This window comes from Dendrobates tinctorius, unplaced genomic scaffold (genome assembly GCF_039654945.1).
Source record: "Dendrobates tinctorius isolate UK_male_01 unplaced genomic scaffold, ASM3965494v1 ptg000250l, whole genome shotgun sequence".
NCBI classification, from domain to species: domain Eukaryota; kingdom Metazoa; phylum Chordata; class Amphibia; order Anura; family Dendrobatidae; genus Dendrobates; species Dendrobates tinctorius.
Window position 1 is genome coordinate 3727773 of NW_027361917.1, and position 21133 is coordinate 3748905.

The window sequence follows — 21133 nt, forward strand, 5'->3', positions numbered from 1 at the left end:
CGGCAACTGATGGGAGTTTTCATCAGCCGGCGCCTGCGTTCTAAATAATAATAAAAAAAATAAACCTGTGTGTTCCGCTGTATTTTTGATAACCAGCCGGGCTGCAACCCTCAGCTGTCAGCTTTAGCAAGGCTGGTTATCAAGAATAGAGGTGTCCCCACACCGTATTTTTTAATTATTTAAATAAATATAAAAAAAAACGTGGGGTCCCACCCATTTTTGACAACCAGCCAAGCTAAAGCAAACAGCTGGGGACTGGTAATCTCGGGCTGGTATGGGGCCATAGCTGTTAACCCCTACAACTCAGAAATAGCAGGTCGAAACTGTCCAGAAAAGGCGAATCTATTAGATGAACCAGTTCTGGTGCTTTGCCTGGCTCCTTCCCACTTACCCTGTGGCGGTGGCAAGTGGGGTTCATATTTGTGGGATTGATGTCACCTTTGTATTGTCGGATGACATCAAGCCCACGGCTTAGTAATGGAGAGGCATCTATAAGATGCATATCCATTACTAATCCTGTAGTTATATTGTAAATAAACACACAGCAAGTATAAAGTCCTTTGATTTGAAATAAAAAATACACTTTTACTTTTTTATTTAAAAATATCCAACACCGTTATACTCACCTAACGCCCAATTCCACTGAAGCCAACATCTCCTGTAAAAAAATAAAAACAACCATATCCCTCACCTGTTCGGCCTGTCCAACTTTCTGTCCCATGCTGTAATCCATGTCTGACCATAAATAGTTTTCAACCTGGACGGTGCCAAGATGCGACCATCCAGGCTGAAAACCACTGAGGAATGAGCTTTTGACAGTGCAGCTCAGTGACTACAGGTGATGTCATCGAGGTTATCGCAGGTCACTGATGCTGCGTTCCCAGCTGGGCTAATGAACTGCGGTGACCTTGGTGAGATCACTGCTCAGAGAATGAGAAAAAGTCTCATGGTGCAGCAGTGAGTTCACTGTGAGAAATTTATCACAGTGAACTGTGCTAAACTCACTGCTGCATGTGAGACTTTTTCTCATTGTGCTAGCAGTGATAACTGTAGCTCGGGGGCCCGCTCGCTGCAGCTCATTCTTCCTTGCTTTTCATCGTGAACAGTTGCATGATGCCACCATTGATGCTGAAGAGCACATGTCTCACAGATGGATTACGGCGTGGTACACTATGGATTCCAGACAGCCACCCACCAGCCTTCCCTCTGTCTACCCGGCATTCCCTCCGTCTACCCGGCATTCCCTCCGTCTACCCGGCCTTCTCTCCGTCTACCCGGCCTTCTCTCCGTCTACCCGGCCTTCTCTCCGTCTACCCGGCCTTCTCTCCGTCTACCCGGCCTTCTCTCCGTCTACCCGGCCTTCTCTCCGTCTACCCGGCCTTCTCTCCGTCTACCCGGCCTTCTCTCCGTCTACCCGGCCTTCTCTCCGTCTACCCGGCCTTCTCTCCGTCTACCCGGCCTTCTCTCCGTCTACCCGGCCTTCTCTCCGTCTACCCGGCCTTCTCTCCGTCTACCCGGCCTTCTCTCCGTCTACCCGGCCTTCTCTCCGTCTACCCGGCCTTCTCTCCGTCTACCCGGCCTTCTCTCCGTCTACCCGGCCTTCTCTCCGTCTACCCGGCCTTCTCGCCGTCTACCCGGCCTTCTCTCCGTCTACCCGGCCTTCTCGCCGTCTACCCGGCCTTCTCGCCGTCTACCCGGCCTTCTCGCCGTCTACCCGGCCTTCTCGCCGTCTACCCGGCCTTCTCGCCGTCTAGCCGGCCTTCTCGCCGTCTACCCGGCCTTCTCGCCGTCTACCCGGCCTTCCCGCCGTCTACCCGGCCTTCCCGCCGTCTACCCGGCCTTCCCTTCTTCCACCCAGCCTGAGTGACCGGCGGTAATCTCGATGACGTCACCGCTAGTCACTGATGCTACACATTCTCCCAGAGGTTCTCAGCCTGGATGGTGGCATCTTGGCACCATCCAGGTTGAAAACTGTTCATCCCCAGACAAGGATTACGCCGTGGAACAGAACGACGGACATATGAGAGATATGGTTGGTTTTTATTTTTGTTTTATTACACGAGACCGTGGCTTCAATGGAATGGGCGTTATGCAAGTATAAATACTAAGCACCTGCTGCTCTCACTGTTATTAGCAGCAGCAGGCATAGGTTGATGAGAATAGTAGTACTAGTAGTCGACGCCAGTGACCAGAAGTTAACTTTTTACCTCCGCTCACAGCTGCGGACTCACGCTGTCATTTGACAGCGTGGGAACCGTGTCTGCCTGGCTGTATTGATTTTTACCACTGATCCAAAGAAGTGTTTGCCGCTCTGCCATGCATGTGACAGTACAAGATACACCCGGTGATCGGGAGGCCGGACCTGAACAGTAACACAGACTTCCTGAAGAAGACACTGTTCGGTGTAGGTGTTCGATATGGATGCTGAAATTTACTGTTCGGGTTCACTCATCTCTAACTGGGACCCTATCTGTGTGTGCTAACGGAGTGATACTGGGACCCAATTTGTGTGTGTGAGCTGCAGTGCAGCTGGAACGAGGGACCTGACAGCGACTCAGACCTCCACCATCGGCACTTGCCAGCTATGATTTGTTTAGGGCCTAGTGGGTACGATTTTTCTTTTTTGGTGGTCGGGTTGTCTGCTTTCACTAACTAAGGCTCCTTCTGTATTCTTGAACTCTTTTAGCTTCCTGGACACTTCCTCATTGAACCGCAACTATCACTTATTTGTGGGGTAGGGCTTATATTTCAAGCCTACTCCAAAAAGGCTGAAAACTCATGCTAGGGCTTTCGGAGAAACACTGTACTTGTGTGATCTCGCTTCGACTGCCCAATATTTTATTTTGCATATAGAGCATATTGCTATTCACTGCACTGCTCTACACCCACTGCTTGTTGTACCACTGGGTCCCTTATCTTATGAGCAATAGTAATTTCCGCAGTCTCCCTGGATCCCTAGACACCCCAGAGTTTTCATATCCCTTCATATACTGGCACAGATTTTTTTTTTCTTTTTTTCTTCCAAGAAGGACATTGCACGTATACCCTACTCGACGGCTGTGTAATAATTTTGGGGGAATATGAGGGTAGAAAAATAAAAAGCTTTCAAAAAAATACAGCTGGCATCCACTGTTTTTGCAGAGACATCTGCTCCAGAGCCCTCTCCACACATGGGAACACTTTGCAATTATGTACAAATATGTGATATTAGGGGTTTATTTTTCATATTTAAGCTAAGATTTAATTTCAGTACTGTTTTACCGGTATCCTGTTAGGTAACCTGTCTTACCACATATCCAGGGTGTGAGGAAACACATTTGTATTGTCCGTGGTGAAACTTCAGACTAGTAACCACAAGCAGATGTAATGTGGGGGAAGTGGGAGAGAGACGTTAAGTTGTAATGTAATACCGCTATTATACAATGTCTTATAAAATACAATCCTGAACCTTATTTCTGCTCAGGTGTTCTTGACCAACTCCGCCAATGTGTTCCTGCTGGAGCCGTGTCCGGAGGTTCCTATGCTGCTGGAGGAGCAAGTGGAGGCCTGCAAATCTGTGCTAAGCATCTATAGGCGGATGATCATGGATCTTGTGATGGATAAAAGAACATGGTAAATTACCAGCATCGCGGGGTGTTTAGTAGCATCGTGAGGATCAGCAGGCCAGGAATAGATAAAGTTTTCTCATTCAGAATCATCCATGCAATCCTTTCCCTGTAGTTGAGTAAGATCTACTAACCAGCACGCCAGAAACATTAGGGGCTAATTCATCATTTGCAATTTATTTGAAAGACATTTTCTTTTATGATCTGTGCTCTTTGTTACCATTTCTTCAAGATAGTGCATGCGGAATGATGAATTTTGCCCTAAATGAAAATGCTTTTTTTCCATTCTACATGACGGCACCACGAGAGAGGGGATCCGCCCAGCGAGGACAGGAAACCTTCAAGATAAAAGGGGCGGCTCCTCTCTCCGCATCAGTTGGTTTCCTGTCCTCGATGGGAAACCCTCAAGATGAAAACCTCTTGATGGAAGAAAGAAGAGGATGCCTGGGCCTGGATCGGGTGATCAAATAGCAGGCGCCGGTCTGCTACACCTGATACCAGGTACCGGTAGTCGCCTCGGGGGTCATATATTCCTATGTCCCCCCTGAGCGAGTGCATGGCCACAGCCCATGGGGCAGATGCCCGGGTGAAGCTGGATACCTTGGAGGCCACAGGTGGTGTACCCTCCAAGAGGTAAAGATACCCCGTAAAACGTCCACGGAGGCCACTTTTCGTGTTCCCTCCCTGTCGACGTACGGTGGCCATGCAGCCCATGCGACACATCGGTGTCTGGGCGAAGATATTGCTCCTCGGGGGTGCCACGTTGGTGTACCCACCCTGTTGAGACCTGACGCCAGTCCCTGCAAGATTCAGGGGAAGGTTTACCTGGTGGATGCGTTGGTGGTATAGTGGTCGCCCATCCTCTTCTCCTCAGGTAAGAGGGAGCAGATGGCCGGTATGGGGCCCAGGCGCTCACCGGGCAACCCGGGATCGCGCCGCTGAGCACACCGGGGCGGCAAGGATGCGCGCATGGGAGCACGCATGGCGGGGCCTTGCTGGGAGGAAGCCGACGCTAAACCGGAAGTGGTAAGCGGCGACCCGGAAGTAGTACTGGCGCGCTCAGCAGAGACACAGGAGGGTGTGCGCAGTTACTGGGGACGCGCGGGCACAGGCGGTGGCGCGCACACAGGGCGCAAGCAGGGCGCGGGGACCAGGCGGTCCAATTAGAAAAAAAAAAAAAAAAAAAAAAAAGCGGGAATAACCTTCCCTCTTAGGCGGAAGGTGACTGCTCTCATTAAGTGGCTCCTGCTAAGCACCTGGAAGCTGGGGGCTGCTATTTAAACCAGTAGCGGCAGGCGTCACTACACCATTATATGGTAGGGTGTGACTGCTCTCAGCACAAGATAGCAGCAGACATATACGGCAGGATGGAGAGCCCCTCACCAGAGCATATACAACCACGCCAGGAAGCAAGGCGGTCACGCTCACACGAAAAGAGCCAGACACGCCGCAGCAGCAGTGGAAGCCGCTCGGGCAGCGCATGGGCGGATCGTCAACGCAAGAAGGAGGGGTCCCTAGTCTCCTTGGGAGACAGTGAGAAGACCAGTCAGCCTCCAGATCCGGTACCCGTTTTATGAAAGCGTCCGAGTGGTGAGTGAACTACGAGAAAGTCCAGTACTCTAATGGCTGTTCTCTTTCTCTTGTCTCCTCTCTTCCTTCTCCTCCCTCTCTTACATACACTGGCGGGGTGGAGTATAGGAAGTCCCTAGGAAAAGTAGGGGAAAATCTAAGAATAAAGAATGTGCTTTATGCAAAAGTCCCGTAGGAACAGCCTGGAATAAAAAGTTATGCCAGGAGTGTATTAACAAAACTATAGCGGAGGAGACTCCCTCATTTTCGGATAGTCTGAGGTCCCTAATTCAAACCGAGGTTTGTAAGTCAGTAAGTGCATTGCAAACTGCGGATGCAGATAGGAAAACTAGGGATAGATCCAGCACCTCAGGGGTCTCTCAAGAAGACTATACAGGATCAGAGGAGGACTCAGATAAAACGCACTATTCAGATAGTAGCTCAGATGGGGAAGATACGTTCCCAGTAGAATCTACGGATGAACTTATTAAAGCAATCAGATCTACCATGGGTCTGGTAGAGGAGCGAGCAAAAAAGACAGCCCAAGAACTTATGTTCAGTGGACTACAAAAGAAAAACCTTCCCTATTAATGAGCAAATAGAAGAGCTCATAAAACGCGAATGGGAAAAACCAGAGAAAAAGTCCCAGATATCTAATTCTCTGAAAAGGAGGTATCCCTTTGAGGAAGAGGCATCCTCATCCTGGGATAGAGCTCCCAAAATCGACGTAGCGATATCAAAAGTCGCTAGGAAAACCTCCCTACCCTTTGAGGATCTGGGGTTTCTGAAAGAACCGCTGGACCGAAAGACTGACAGTTGCCTTAAGACAGCCTGGGAAACCTCGGCTGGGGCACTAAGACCAGCTATCTCAGCTACGTGTGTGGCTAGGTCTCTAAAGATATGGGTAGACAACTTGGAGGATCAACTAGAACATGGAGTGCCCAGAGAGTCAATTCTGGAAGCATTACCGGCTATTAGAGCGGCGGCAGACTTTCTCGCAGAGGCTTCTGCAGACTCGGCCAGACTAGCAGCAAAGTCAGCAGCCTTAACCAATGTAGGACGGCGCGCAGTATGGCTAAAATGCTGGCCGGGGGACACTCAGGCAAAGATGAAACTGTGCTCTCTGCCATGCGAGGGAAATTTCTTGTTCGGACCAGCGTTGGATGACGTATTGGAAAAAGCGGGTGATACAAAGAAAAATTTTCCAAAACAACCATTTCAGGCGTTTCAGCGCTCCTTTCAGAGGGGCCGAAAATTCAGAAAGCAACAATTCAGAGATCGAGACAAAAACAATTCTGACAGGCGATACAGAGGAGGGAGAGGCTTCTATTTCGGTAAGCCCTCCAGGGAAGCCAAAAAGCCCTCCCAGTGACGGTCCTTCTCAGGTGGGGGGAAGGCTCTCTCACTTCCTCCCAGCCTGGGAGAGAATCTCAGCCAGCACCTGGATCCGACAGATAGTGGGGTCAGGTCTGGAATTAAAGTTCCACCATTGGCCACCACAAAAATTCATTCAGACTCCAGTGCAATCTTCTCAAGAAAGACAAGAGAGTCTGGAAGAGGAGGTATTGTCACTCATACAGAAACTCGTACTGGAAGAAGTTCCGGAAAAAGAAAAAAAGGAAGGCTTTTACTCCCCCCTATTTCTAATAAAGAAACCAGACAATTCCTGGAGGACAATTATAAACCTGAAAAGCCTCAACAGATATTTGATAGTCCCATCATTCAAGATGGAAACCATAAGATCTGCAGTGAAACTCCTCTTCCCTCGGTGTTACATGGCGGTCCTGGATCTCAAGGACGCTTACTATCATGTCCCGATCCGGCAGCAAGACCGCAAATATCTCAGGGTGGCAGTCCAGATAAAATCTCAGTGGCATCACTTCCAATACAGGGCTCTGCCCTTTGGGGTAGCAATAGCCCCCCGGGTCTTCACAAAATTAATTGCGGAGGTCTCGGCACATCTCAGGGAAAAAGATGCCCTGGTAATACCATATCTGGACGACTTCCTGATAGTGGGGAGAGATTTCTCTCACTGTCAGGAACAAGTCAAGATAGTGATGGAGACACTTCAGACTCTGGGTTGGCAACTGAACCTCAAAAAATCCAAACTGGAACCAACAATGATCCAGAATTTTTTGGGCCTAACAATAGACTCAGTGGTGCAGGAATGTCGCCTCCCAGAGGAAAAAGAAGGAAAAATCAAAAACCTAATCAGGACAACATTAAGAAAGCCAGTAATGACTCTGAGGAAAGCCATGTCAGTGTTGGGATCCCTAACTTCCTGCATACCAGCAATAAAATGGGCTCAGTTTCACACAAGGGAACTTCAGTGGTGCGTGTTACAAAACGATCTGAGGCTTCAGGGGCAGTTAGAGCAAAAACTCACCATCCCGGACCCTGTACTCCAGTCACTCAGGTGGTGGTTACAGATAGAGTCCTCTCCAAGGGGAGTACCCTGGACATACACAGCCTCCAGAGTAATCACGACAGATGCCAGCCCTTGGGGCTGGGGAGCCCATCTAGACACCCTATGGCTTCAAGATCCTTGGGCTCAGGACGAAAGAGATCTATCCTCAAACGAGTGGGAGCTGTTAGCCATCGAAAGGGCGTTGGAAGGTTTACTGACACACCTGACAGGACATCACGTGAAAGTCCTATCAGACAATCGGACAGCAGTAGCATATGTGAACCATCAGGGGGGCACCCGTTCTCGGTCATTAATGAAGATAGCGGGAAGAATCCTGACTCTAGCAGAACGTCAGTTTCTCTCATTATCGGCCCTGCATATCCGAGGTGTGGACAACTTGAAGGCAGACTTTCTGAGCAGGAACCGGTTGAAGCAAGGCGAATGGTGTCTAAAAGAGTCCATTTTTCAACGGATTATGCTTATGTGGGGGAAACCCATAATAGATCTCTTCGCCTCAAAAACCAACAGAAAGGTTCAAAAGTTCTGCTCTCTAAGTCCAGCAGACATGCCACTGGCGGTAGACGCCTTCAGGATAAAATGGACATCAGGTCTCCTGTACGCCTTCCCCCCGATATGCCTCATTCCATTAGTCCTGAAGAAGATCAGGGAGGACCGAGCCAGAGTAATTATGATAGCTCCCTTTTGGCCAAAAAGACCATGGTTCTACTGGCTAAGAGTGATGTCAGTGACGGACCCGTGGGTACTCCCAGAGGACCACGACCTCCTAACACAGGGTCCCTTCAATCACCCTCCGAACTCCAGGTTGCATTTGACAGCCTGGAATTTGAAAGGTCGCTGTTAGAGAAAAAAGGGTTTTCACAAAGGTTAATTTCGACCCTAATCAGTAGCAGAAAGCCAGTGACTACAAAAATATACGGGAGAATATGGAGAAAATTTTTGTCCACCTCGGGCCCAATACAGGAGGGGGAAGTACCTGTGAGGGCAGTGCTAGAGTTTCTGCAAAGGGGTTTAGACTTGGGCTTAGCTGTCAGCACCCTCAAAGTACACGTTTCAGCACTGGCAGCATTATTCAATTATGACCTAGCAAATGATAGATGGGTGGCCAGGTTTATCCGGGCCTGTACTAGAGCCAACTCTATCCCATCTCCTAAACCTCCTCCCTGGGATCTAAACTTAGTCCTATCATCTCTAACAGAAAGTCCATTTGAACCACTAGACGTGACATCAGATAAAGTGTTAACTTTAAAAACAGCCTTATTAGTAGCGCTTACATCGGCACGTAGGGTGGGGGACTTACACGCACTGTCAGCAGACCCGCCGTACACTCAGATTATGGACGATAGAGTTGTCTTAAGATTAGACCCAGCATACCTCCCTAAGGTAGTGTCGAAATTCCACAGAGCTCAAGAAATAGTCTTGCCATCCTTTTGTTCTAACCCTGGTAACAAGAAGGAGGAGAGGCTACATTGCTTAGATGTTAGGAGATGTATCCTACAATATTTGGAGATGACAAAACCCTGGAGGAAACAGAGGGCCCTGTTTGTTTCATATCAGGGGGCAAGGAAGGGCCTTAAAGCCTCTAAGCAAACTATAGCTAGATGGGTGAGAGAGGCCATCATACTAGCATATAGTAGTGCAGGTAGGGCTGTTCCAGAGGGCCTAAAAGCCCATTCCACGAGGGCCATGGCAACGTCCTGGGCGGAGAGAGCGGACGCCTCCATCGACCAGATCTGTAAGGCGGCCACTTGGTCCTCTCCATCTACCTTTTTCAGACATTATAGATTAGACCTATCTGCTACCTCTGATCTCACATTCGGGAGAAGAGTGTTACAAGCAGTGATCCCCCCCTTAAGAGAATACAAATCTCTGTAACTCTCTCGTGGTGCCGTCATGTAGAATGGAAAAACACGGGTATTACATACCTTGTAATGTGTTTTTTCATGAGACATGACGGCACCCTTATTTCCCGCCCTATTTGATCACGTCATTAGTTGGGTGCATTATTAGTATTATACACTCCCTTGGTGTCGGAAATTTATCAGCGTTAAAGTTGTATTATTTATGTGTACACTAACCTGCGGAGTTCCTCTCGTGCTCTGTAAAACAACTGATGCGGAGAGAGGAGCCGCCCCTTTTATCTTGAAGGTTTCCTGTCCTTGCTGGGCGGATCCCCTCTCTCGTGGTGCCGTCATGTCTCATGAAAAAACACATTACCAGGTATGTAATACCCGTGTTTTTGCCTAACTTGCACCTTTTTTTTTTTTTTTTTTTTTTTTAGGACAAAAAGTCTCACAATCCTTTAAAATGTTCCACTTTAGGTTTCAACTGCTGAACCCAAAAAAATTGACAGGTTTTATACTCATATGGGGTACAGGAGTGCAATTGTGAAGAAATGTAGCAACTTCACAAGTGAAAAAAGGAATAAGGCGCAATCAAAAGCCATCGCTAGTACAACCACTTTTACTCTAGAGAGAAGGTGCAAAGACAGTGATGAATTGGGGCCTATGGGCTGCGACTTGGCCAAAGACCAGAACCAGGATTTTATTTTTATTTGCTAAATAAACGATCACTTGATTTTGTTGGGAAACAAGCTGCGACTGTTCCCCCACAAAATCAAGTGATCGTTTGTTATAGGCAACCTGTCAGTCTATTCATGCTTCCCAATCCACCAGCAGCATTAATCAGAGCCTGGCACATGATTACAGCCAGGTATGTTTTTCCCTAAAACTCTGTGATGATCCAGACAATACATAGTTTAAAGATCTGATCGGGCACTGTAGGCATAGACTGGACTAGTCCGGCACCGGCCTGCTTCTCCTACATTGCTCTCGCTGATTGATGGCTCTCGTGTGTACATGGGGAGATACCGGTCGGTCTTCACCTGTCGGTAATTTAGAGTGGTGAAGGGAAAGGGTGCAGGCCAGGCTCTGATTTACGCTGCATGTGGTTTGGGCAGCATGAATAGACTGACCATTCACTTTTAATCACCTGACAGGTGTCACTGTGGTTTTCGGCTTTGCTGCACCATCGATCCAGCTGAACAGTTTGGACTTGCCCTTTAAAAAAGGCACACATTAATATGCAGTTGCAAAAATACACTTCTGTCAATATACTGTACAAGCTTATATATATACTTCACTAGTAGTGGAATTCACAGATTTGTTAATCGCCATGTGCGTTTACCCCAATAGTTTTCAAATAGATTATTATTGTCCGCCCCCAGTTCTGTGGGTAATCTGCTGTATACTTCTCCAAGCAATTTTGTAAGAAAGGCCGGGGTCACACTTGCGAGTGCAATGCGAGAAACTCACACAAGTCTCTCGCCTCAGTATGCCGGCACTCGGGACCGAAGTGTGCAGCTGCATGTGTTTCTATGCAGCTGAACGCTCCGGTCCAAACCGCCGGCTGCAGTGCCTGGTATTGATGCGAGAGACTCGCATTGCACTCACGTGTGACCCCAGCCTAACTTTACTTTTCCTCTCAGTCATATGGCCACTACCAATCAAATTGAAACCTGTATGTCTGTGAGGCTGCTGGCTGCCCGTCAGCCCCTTTCCTCCTACGCCAAGGCTTGAAATGCTGAATATTGGTTTTAACTATAAACTACAGATGCTGCCAGAAAAACACTTAACTCCCAAGTGAAATCTTAGTTTTGTGGCTCCTTGAACAAGGAATGCACATTTCTGCACTTTAGATTTTCTTGCTTCTTGATTTTGGTTTTCTACATCGTGCACGATTGCTACTGCTGATGACAAGTGAGGCTGACAACAGAGAAGCAAAGACTTATTCTTACTAAGAGCAGATTGTTAATCATGGACGTTGTGGCAAAGCGTGCGTGTGTTCTGAATTGGGGGTGAGGAGTAAGCTTCTGTAAAGTCTTCACTGTAGGCTTATTCCTCCTACTTTGTAAGGATTAGGCTTGTTGAAATACAGCGTCCTCTTACTTTTTTTTCCCCTTATGGTAAGTTGGAGCACTCCCAGAAATATTCGATGGTCAACTAGTCCTGCCCAAAATTGTCTTTCTCAGCGAACATTTATCTGACTCCCATTTACAATACATAGAAATAGATTGATCATTGAATAACTGTCTGGCAAATGATCATCCCAAATGTTTCTACTGTCTTACATACTGGCCTTACGTGTTCAATGACATCAGGCAAAAGATGAGTGCTTGGTCTGTGAACGTTCTTCCATGCAAAGATTGTTTGTGCACTAGAGACTATGGAATAAAAATCTTGAACACTGATCTTCTGGTTTGATCAGTTTTAGAATAATTCATAGGTCACATTAAAGAGGGCGGACCTGTGTAATGTGACACTGCTAAACTCTGCTGCACTCCCTTCTCCCACACACTGACTCATGCAGGAGGTGAGAACAGGAGATCAGAGCTATTCTACAGCTCACAGCTGAGAAACATGTTATGAGCTTCAGTGAGGATTTGTTCTGGTCTTGAGTGTTGGTGCCTGCTTATCATTGGTCACAATCGTACAGAGAGATGATGTGCGTGCCCCAGTGAAAGTGTCTGGTTCAATCCAGTTGAGCTTACCATTTTTTTTTTTCCTTTGGGTGCAAAATACTTTGTGTTCTTATCTCTGCAACGAAGAGGCGAAATAAAAAAAACAAAACTTTTATTTCACTATGCAGCCACTATTACATTGTGTCTAGTTCAACATAAAAAATTTGGTGAAAGGTCAAAAATAAAAATCACAGCACATTCGCTTTGTCATGTTTTAATACACTATTATACAGATATACACCGGCGCTACCAATAGAAAGGGAGGGCTGCTGGTGCCTAGACAGAAGCTGTGCTTGTTGTGCCAAAAAAGGGTTAAATAAGTAAATAGATAAAGGCACCGCGCTCACAGGACGATTCAAAGATAATAACGTAAAAGTAAAAGTGAAAGTCCTGCCTTTCACACATAAGCCTGATACTCAAAGCGTGCAGGAGATACAAATCTACCACAGCAAGATACACTGATGAACGGTAAAGGACTTATACAAACTTACCCTAGCTCTGCTGAATGAAGGTGCTGTGCTGATCACAGTGAATGATCCACAGAAATGCTGGATAAGCAGGTGAGAAGCTGGGAGGATGAAGTGAATGAGCTGGCTGACTGGGGTGCAAGTAAAGAAAAGAGTTGGGCAGAGCCAGGATAGCTCCGGCCGGTAGCGTCCTGGATGCACAGCTGAGGGGGGCCGACACTGTCCTGCACTGACAGCGTGTGACGTCACAGGCTAAGGTGCCTAACTGGGGCCAAAACCCTACGCGTTTCAAAGCAAAACGTGCTTCTTCATCAGGGTTACTGCCCACCCAGTATAGCTGTCATATATAGTGTGTATATGTTCAAACACCTGTTTAACTCTTGGGTTGAACACTAACCTCCACCCTCCCAGTAGATGGCTAATTAATGATTAAAATAACATTATACATTTAAAAAGAAAGAGAAAAGAATAGCCATAGCGTATACCTCACAAAAATGGGTTGTAATATTGAGAATAATAAGGAATGTTAAAAACTATAACTTTATTATGCTGATAAATTTTTTTAACATTTTAATATGAATAAAATCAAATACAAATATAAAGAAAAACTATGCGCGTAAAAATAAAATATGCTCCACCTACTGCGAATACTCATGCAAAGAGCAGATATCGAAAATATGAATATAGAGAATATGGTAGGGGAAGGCAAATGCATCGATCTTAAAAAAAAATTTTTAAAAAATATTTATAAAATCACATAATGTATATATGGCTAATTAGTCATAAACAGCCTCTATGTATGCATTTCACAATACTAATATTGGTTATAAATGTTCTATTGCATACGAAATATTAGTATAACTAGTGAGGATAATGATTAAAATTACTTGTATATAAATACCCCTTATAGATAAAGTAAAATACCAGTTTGAATATTAATAAAAATAGAATAAATGTGGAAGAACTGGTTAAAAATAGTTAATAGGTACATAAAACCTCTAATGCAAGCATCCATATGTATTCATTTGTCTACAATCATATTAGAAGGCATATAATTCCAGTTCATGATTCAGGCCTTTTGGGGCCAAACTGTCCAAGGAGAATATCCAATAGGACTCTGCTCTAGACATTGCCTTGAGGAAATCACCCCCTCTCTGGTTATGATGGACCACCTGAATGCCGCAAAAGTGAACGCCTTTCAAAGATTGGCTATGTTTGTCTTTAAAATGGCGTGAGAGAGGGTGTCCTATAAAGCCTTTACAAATGTTAGAAAAGTGTTCTTTGATGCGATCCATCAAACGACGTTTGGTGCGGACCACATACAGTTTGTTACATGGGCACCTAATGCAATAGATAACCCCCCTGGAAAAACAGGATATGTTCTCTTTGATATTAAACTCCATCGTACCACTGGAGTTAGAAAAGCTCAATTGGCATATCTTTTTAAAAAAGGTGTTCATACACCCAATACACCCTCCACAAGGTAAAAAGCCCATATTGCCTTGATTGAGGGCCTTCTGGGACCTAAAGGGCCCCTGAAAGCCATCTTGTAGTTGGGGCCACAAGGTTCCCTAACTTTTGTGACTTCCTATATACAAATCTAGGGTTGCTAGGGAGGAATTCCCCAATCACTTTATTCTTCTGAAGGATTGGCCAATGTTTGCGTATAATGCTGGCAAACTTATTGTAACCCATGTTAAACTGAGTAATGATTGGGAGTTTTGAAATCTGTTCCTGTATACTAGAGCCTGGAAGGTCATTTAATTGCGTGTTGCTGGTCAAGTTTTCTCTAGAAATAGAGGCAATGTCTTGCCGAGCCTGTTCAAGTAGGGCACTAGGGTACCCCTTATCCAAAAATTGTTGCGTTAAATGATCAGCTTCACTATTAAAATCATCCATTTTAGAACAGTTCCGCCTAATCCTCATGTATTGCCCTTTTGGTATATAACAAATTGTATGTGGGCCGCACCAAACGTCGTTTGATGGATCGCATCAAAGAACACTTTTCTAACATTTGTAAAGGCTTTATAGGACACCCTCTCTCACGCCATTTTAAAGACAAACATAGCCAATCTTTGAAAGGCGTTCACTTTTGCGGCATTCAGGTGGTCCATCATAACCAGAGAGGGGGTGATTTCCTCAAGGCAATGTCTAGAGCAGAGTTCTATTGGATATTCTCTTTGGACAGTTTGGCCCCAAAAGGCCTGAATCATGAACTGGAATTATATGCCTTCTAATATGATTGTAGACAAATGAATACATATGGATGCTTGCATTAGAGGTTTTATGTACCTATTAACTATTTTTAACCAGTTCTTCCACATTTATTCTATTTTTATTAATATTCAAACTGGATTTTTACTTTATAAGGGGTATTTATATACAAGTAATTTTAATCATTATCCTCACTAGTTATACTAATATTTCGTATGCAATAGAACAACATTTATAACCAATATTAGTATTGTGAAATGCATACATAGAGGCTGTTTATGACTAATTTTATTAGCCATATATACATTATGTGGTTTTATAAATATTTAAAAAATTTTTTTTTTAAGATCGATGCATTTGCCTTCCCCTATCATATTCTCTATATTCATATTTTCGATATCTGCTTTTTGCATGAGTATTCGCAGTAGGTGGAGCATATTTTATTTTTACGCGCATAGTTTTTCTTTATATTTGTATTTGATTTTATTCATATTAAAATGTTAAAAAAAATTTATCAGCATAATAAAGTTATAGTTTTTAACATTCCTTATTATTCTCAATATTACAACCCATTTTTGTGAGGTATACGCTATGGCTATTCTTTTCTCTTTCTTTTTAAATGTATAATATTATTTTAATCATTAATTAGCCATCTACTGGGAGGAGGGTGGAGGTTAGTGTTCAACCCAAGAGTTAAACAGGTGTTTGAACATATACACACTATATATGACAGCTATACTGGGTGGGCAGTAACCCTGATGAAGAAGCACGTTTTGCTTTGAAACGCGTAGGTTTTTGGTCCCAGCTAGGCACCTTAGCCTGTGACGTCACACGCTGTCAGTGCAGGACAGTGTCGGCCCCCCTCAGCTGTGCATCCAGGACGCTACCGGCCGGAGCTATCCTGGCTCTGCCCAGCTCTTTTCTTAACTTGCACCCCAGTCAGCCAGCTCATTCACTTCATCCTCCCAGCTTCTCACCTGCTTATCCAGCATTTCTGTGGATCATTCACTGTGATCAGCACAGCACCTTCATTCAGCAGAGCTAGGGTAAGTTTGTATAAGTCCTTTACCGTTCATCAGTGTATCTTGCTGTGGTAGATTTGTATCTCCTGCACGCTTTGAGTATCGGGCTTATGTGTGAAAGGCAGGACTTTTACGTTATTGAATCGTCCTGTGAGCGCGGTGCCTTTCTCTCGTTGCATGTTTTAATACACTGTATATGGCTGCTAGATCACTAGTTGTCCTAATTTGATAATCCCCATTAATGGTACGTGGCGATCTTGTCTGTAGTGATAGGACCTATTTTCCATAGTTTGGGCCATTACTACCCTTTTGCAGTTGGCAGGCCTCGTATTTTATCATTGGTGAATACACAAATGTGTTGTTTCCTCTGCTCTGTAACATGGGCATATCTGTGTTATCCACAGTTTAATTAGAGCAGTTACATTTCACCATGAACCGTTCAGTTATTGGCAGGTTACAGATCCTTCTGCGTTTTCTTCTAATGTCATTTAATTCTGCTGATGGCGGAGGAGGACGTGCCATGTTTTTGGAATGAGACAGTTCTCATCAAAAGGACATGTTAGAAATCCGCAGAACAATAAAGCTATTTACCACCTAGCCATGCCAAGTTATCAGGCTTTTATACGCTTCCAAGATGTGGCTTTTTGCAGATACTAAATGGTATCACTGAGCCAATTCTACAGACCGAAAATCCAACATTTTCCTATCTGGGTTTTTTTTTTCTTTATTTTGTTCTGTTCACATATTCCAATATGCAGCCAACTTTCTTCATACAATTTTTTTCAGTCTCCTAAAAATGTAATTAAACTTTTCTCTTTCAATAGATGTGCTCTTACTATGTGCAATGCATTCAGATTGTGTAGAGCGAGCCCAATAACTCTGGATCTGTAGTATTTACATGAACAGATTGAAAGCGGGAGGTGAAAGTGGATTTGTCCCCTCTTTTTATGACTATTGACTCCATATTTATTAAAGATTTGTGTTTGTGGCTTTTCAGTGTTTCTCTTCCATTTTTACATTACACAGGGAACAGATGTTACAGATCTTACTACGAATAACAGAAGCCGTAGTTCAGAAACCAAAGGATCCCTCAAAAAAGGATGTGTTCTCTCAGGATCTTGCTGGGGTTTTATTCCGAGTGAGTACTACAATCTGCGTTGCATTTACTGCATGAGTTGCTATTTTGTAAGGGTGCATAGTAGTGATTAGCGAAAGTGCTTTAGATAAATAAGGTGTTATCTGAGTATGCTCGTGTGGTAACCGAGCATATTCCGCGTGCTTGAAAAATATGTCCGAGTCCTCGCAGCTGCATGTCTCTCCGCTGTTCGACATCCACAACACATGCAGGGATTGCCCATTTGTTGCGCAATCCCTGCATGTGTTGCAGCTGTCTAACAGCCAAGAAACATGCAGCCGCGAGGACTCAAACGTATTTTTCGAGTACGTCGAAATCACTTGGCTAGCACCTGGAGCATGCTCGGATCACACCTTATCTGCATACATTCGCTCATCCCTATTGCCTAGATCTGTCCAAAGTGGTGTAAGATTCCCCTATATTAGCATATAGGGGAATCTTGAGTGTTCGCTTTGTACACCTGCACGGTTTGGCATTCTTCAGTCATGGGGCAATTTTCTTCTTAAACTAGACAACCCTATTTATTATCCTGTAGTGTTGCGTCTGTTACAGTCTTCTCGTTGTACACCGTATAATATACCCGTGTGTCTCTTCATTAGCTATGTCCGTCTTTCATTAGTACAGTTATATCTTATTAATGTGTTTTTTAGTACTGTCCCCATAACAAACATTCTCTTGTCTTAGACACTTATTGTAGCGTGGATCAGAGCCAATCTGAGTGTTTTTATTTCTCGGGAGCTATGGGATGAGCTGCTGAGCGTTCTGTCCTCCCTCACCGACTGGGAAGAGCTCATCAGTGAGTGGTCCAAGATCATGGATTCCCTCACAGCGGTGCTAGCACGGACCGTGTATGGACTGGACATGACCAGTTTACCCTTAGACAAACTGAGTGAGCAGAAGGAGAAGAAACAGAGGGGAAAGGGTAAGTCAAAAGGAATACATGTAGACCATTATTACCACCAAAGTCAGGACCTTTGCACTACATTTTAAAGCTCACTAAGAAGGGGCTGAAGCACTGGTTAAAAAGATTTCCTCTTCATTGCTGAGATTTGACCTCCTGTGGTTTAGGGCGCCTAATAAGCTTTTTTCCCCTTATACAAGCAGATGAAAACATACTCTTCTCTTGGGGCATTTGTTTTCTCCTCTATGACGCTGCCCAATCGTAAAATAACAGCGCCGTGAAATAAAAAGCCATTGCCCACAGAGAAGGTCAAAGAAGGTATTTTTAGCGAGATTGGTAAGATTTGATGACACTAAAGTCGTCACTCCCATCGCTTAGTGAAAACACTGTGCACTGAGATTAGGAGCGCTATCGTGTAGGAGCACTACAGCCGTGAAGATCCTGGCCGCAGCTGGACCTACTATAGGTATCTGGGCATAAGGAGAGTCGGTGTATTCCCCCATTATCTGTAGTAGGTCCAATATGAGCTTCACGTCTCTGGCGACGCCACACTGCAGCTTTTCTCCTCTCCCAGTGCAGTAACGACAGGTGGGGAGTTCTCAACATGGTCAAGTGAGACACGTCAAATTCCACCAGGTCACCCTGAGAGTGCTTGTTCTGACCTTCTCTTCGGGCATTTGCTTTTTTTTATTACCTTGTGTCATGCCTCCTTTTTATGTTTAGGCAGCATCATAGAGGTGGAAAAGGACATTTCTCCTACGCTTCATTGGGGGACACAGAGACAGTGGGTGTTATGCTGCATGCCACTAGGAGGACACTAAGTAAACCAGAAAAAAAGGTAACTCCTCCCCTGCAGTATACACCCTCTCGCTGGATGAGATATCTCCAGTTCATGCTTAGTGTCTGTAGGAGGCACTTGGGTCTGGCTTCAGACCCCACCGTTATTTTATTTTTGAATTTTCTGTAAATTTTTTAATTAACGGAGTGAAGGGGGCGACGGTTACTTTCTACGGACGTTTGGGGCTGATTCCTCTGGCAATAATGGCGATCATCCTTACGACCGGGGGAAAAGTTCCGGTAATCCACGGATATGAGGGCAGGCGCACGGAATGGAGAAGACCGGACAGCGCTTCCGAAGGCCCTGAATCTGCCCCATAGCTCACCATCCCCTACCATAGCGAGGATCGATTGAGCATGCCCCTTTAAGAACTCCTCCAGCTCTGCTACATCAGCCAAGGAGGATGAGAGCCTGCATGGATGGCCCGGACAGCGCTGAGCACTGGAGTGGAGGTACGGGGTCGGGTCCTGGCCTCCGGGAGAAGCGCTGACTTAGCGTCAGCGGCGGTGCACCCCCCCCCCCCCCTCGGCGCTACCGTGGGTAGCCAGAAAAATTTAGTCCCCGGCTTTTCCCGGCCTGCTAGGCCGCAATTTCAATAGCGCCGCCCCGCCCCCGGCACCTACCGTCGGTAGGCTCAAAAATGTAGCCCCCGGCTTTCCTGGCCTACTAGGCCGCAATTTGAATAGCGCCGCCCGCGCTATTATCGCCGCCCCCTTGTCTTGGCGCCTCTCATCCCTGATGAGACACGCAATTCTAATCTCGGGGGACATGTCTTTTTACCTCAGCCTGCTCTGGACACGAGCTGTGAGGCGAGCATTCTGCTGGATACCGGGTGACACCGCAGGGCCACCGCTATTCCTCCCGGGGGACACAGCACAGGACCGGGTAAGCTGCATCTGCCCTCAGATTAAAGCTTAACCCCTTCCCGGAACATTCCCTGCAGCTGCAGACTGACTCTGCCGTTAACCCTTTCAGGAGCGCTATGTCTCAATCTAAGGAGGCTAAACAGGCTGCTAAAAAGCACACTGCGTTTTTTACCTTGTGTACCACTTGCAAGTCTGCCTTACCCAGTGCACAGACTAATCCGTTATGCACGGACTGCTACCCGACCTGCGCTCAATCTCCCCTCGCCGCCGCTGCTGACGGGCCTCCTGCGTTTAGTACCCCTGAGTGGGCTGCGTCCCTGTCACGGTCGGTGGAGTCTCTGACCCAGGCTATATTCTCCCCCCGGGAGGACTCTTTAAGCCAGAAAGCGTCCTTACCCAAAACCCCCAAACCCCCCCCGAGGAAGGCTCTGGCGCCGGCTGGGAAACGTCCACCAGCAGGGGCCATACTCGTTCAAGGTATGGTCAGGTCTATAGAAAGCGGACCCATGACGCTTCCCCTAGTCTCGGTCGCACCCCAGCATCTGCGACTCCTGTCTCTCGCTCTCCCTCTCCTGGAGTTCTCATCGAGCACGACTCTGAATTCGAATCTGACACGTCAGCCCCTCAGAATCCCCCAACCGATCAAGAGTCGCTTGATTCTCTTACAGAATCAGTCAACAGGATTCTGAAGTTGGATGAGGATAATGTTCCCGCTCCAGCACATCCTATCTCACTTAAGAAAACCAAGCGTGGGCGCAGGTTATTTACCAGCCATCCGGACTTTAAGGAAATTGTCCAGAAACATGGGGATTGGCCGCATAAGCAGTTCACAGGGCAAAAGTCTACTCAGGCTAAATACCCTTTTGATCCAGACCTAATGAAGGATTGGTTACAGTCCCCTCCGGTGGACCCTCCTGTATCGCGTCTTGCTTCAAAAACGCTCCTATCCGTTTCTGAGGGTTCCTCAATCAGAAACTTCTCCTATCATCAGATTGACTACCTTGCCCGTTCAGTTTTTGAAGCTTCAGGAGCAGCGCTTTTTCCATCTTTCGCGGCAATTTGGGTCACTAAGGCAATGGCCGCTTGGGCAGAAGTCTTGATTACTTCCTTCCAGGGCACCAATCTTCCTCCGGAGGCAACCACGGTCGCCAGGCAGATAATTCACGCAGTGGACTTTGTAGTGGACGCCTCTTTTGATGCCGCCAATTGCGCTGCTCAAACTGCCGCTAATGCGATCTCCATTAGAAGAGCCCTATGGCTCCACGACTCGCGGGTGTATTCCACATCTAAAAGATCGTTGACTTCTCTCCCCTTTCAAACGGGCCGTCTTTTTGGAGAGAAATCGGATCTGCTCATTTCTGATGCTATCGGGGGAAAAAGTAAATTCCTTCCTCAACAAAAGGCTGTTCGGCTGTTTTGCAACCAACGGCCGACGTGCTTTCGATCTTTTCGCAACAATTCTGCTTGGTCCTCCTCTTCCTTCTCTTCCGGATCAGGTCCGTACCCGCGCGGAGACAGAGGCTCCCAGGTCTCATACAGACCTAACCGCTCTTGGAAACCCAGGCCTAGGGC

At 46.2% G+C, this 21133-nt stretch overlaps 1 protein-coding gene across 4 annotated transcripts in view; it reads left to right on the forward strand.

Moving 5' to 3' along the window:
• RALGAPA2 (Ral GTPase activating protein catalytic subunit alpha 2) overlaps positions 1-21133 on the forward strand; it is a 412397-nt gene that overhangs the window by 93793 nt on the left and 297471 nt on the right. For all 4 annotated transcript variants that reach the window (XM_073557418.1, XM_073557416.1, XM_073557417.1 and 1 more), the window contains exons 13-15: positions 3464-3612; positions 16848-16959; positions 17641-17878. In XM_073557418.1, the coding sequence (XP_073413519.1) occupies positions 3464-3612; positions 16848-16959; positions 17641-17878 (499 nt within the window). The remainder of the gene's footprint in view (positions 1-3463; positions 3613-16847; positions 16960-17640; positions 17879-21133) is intronic.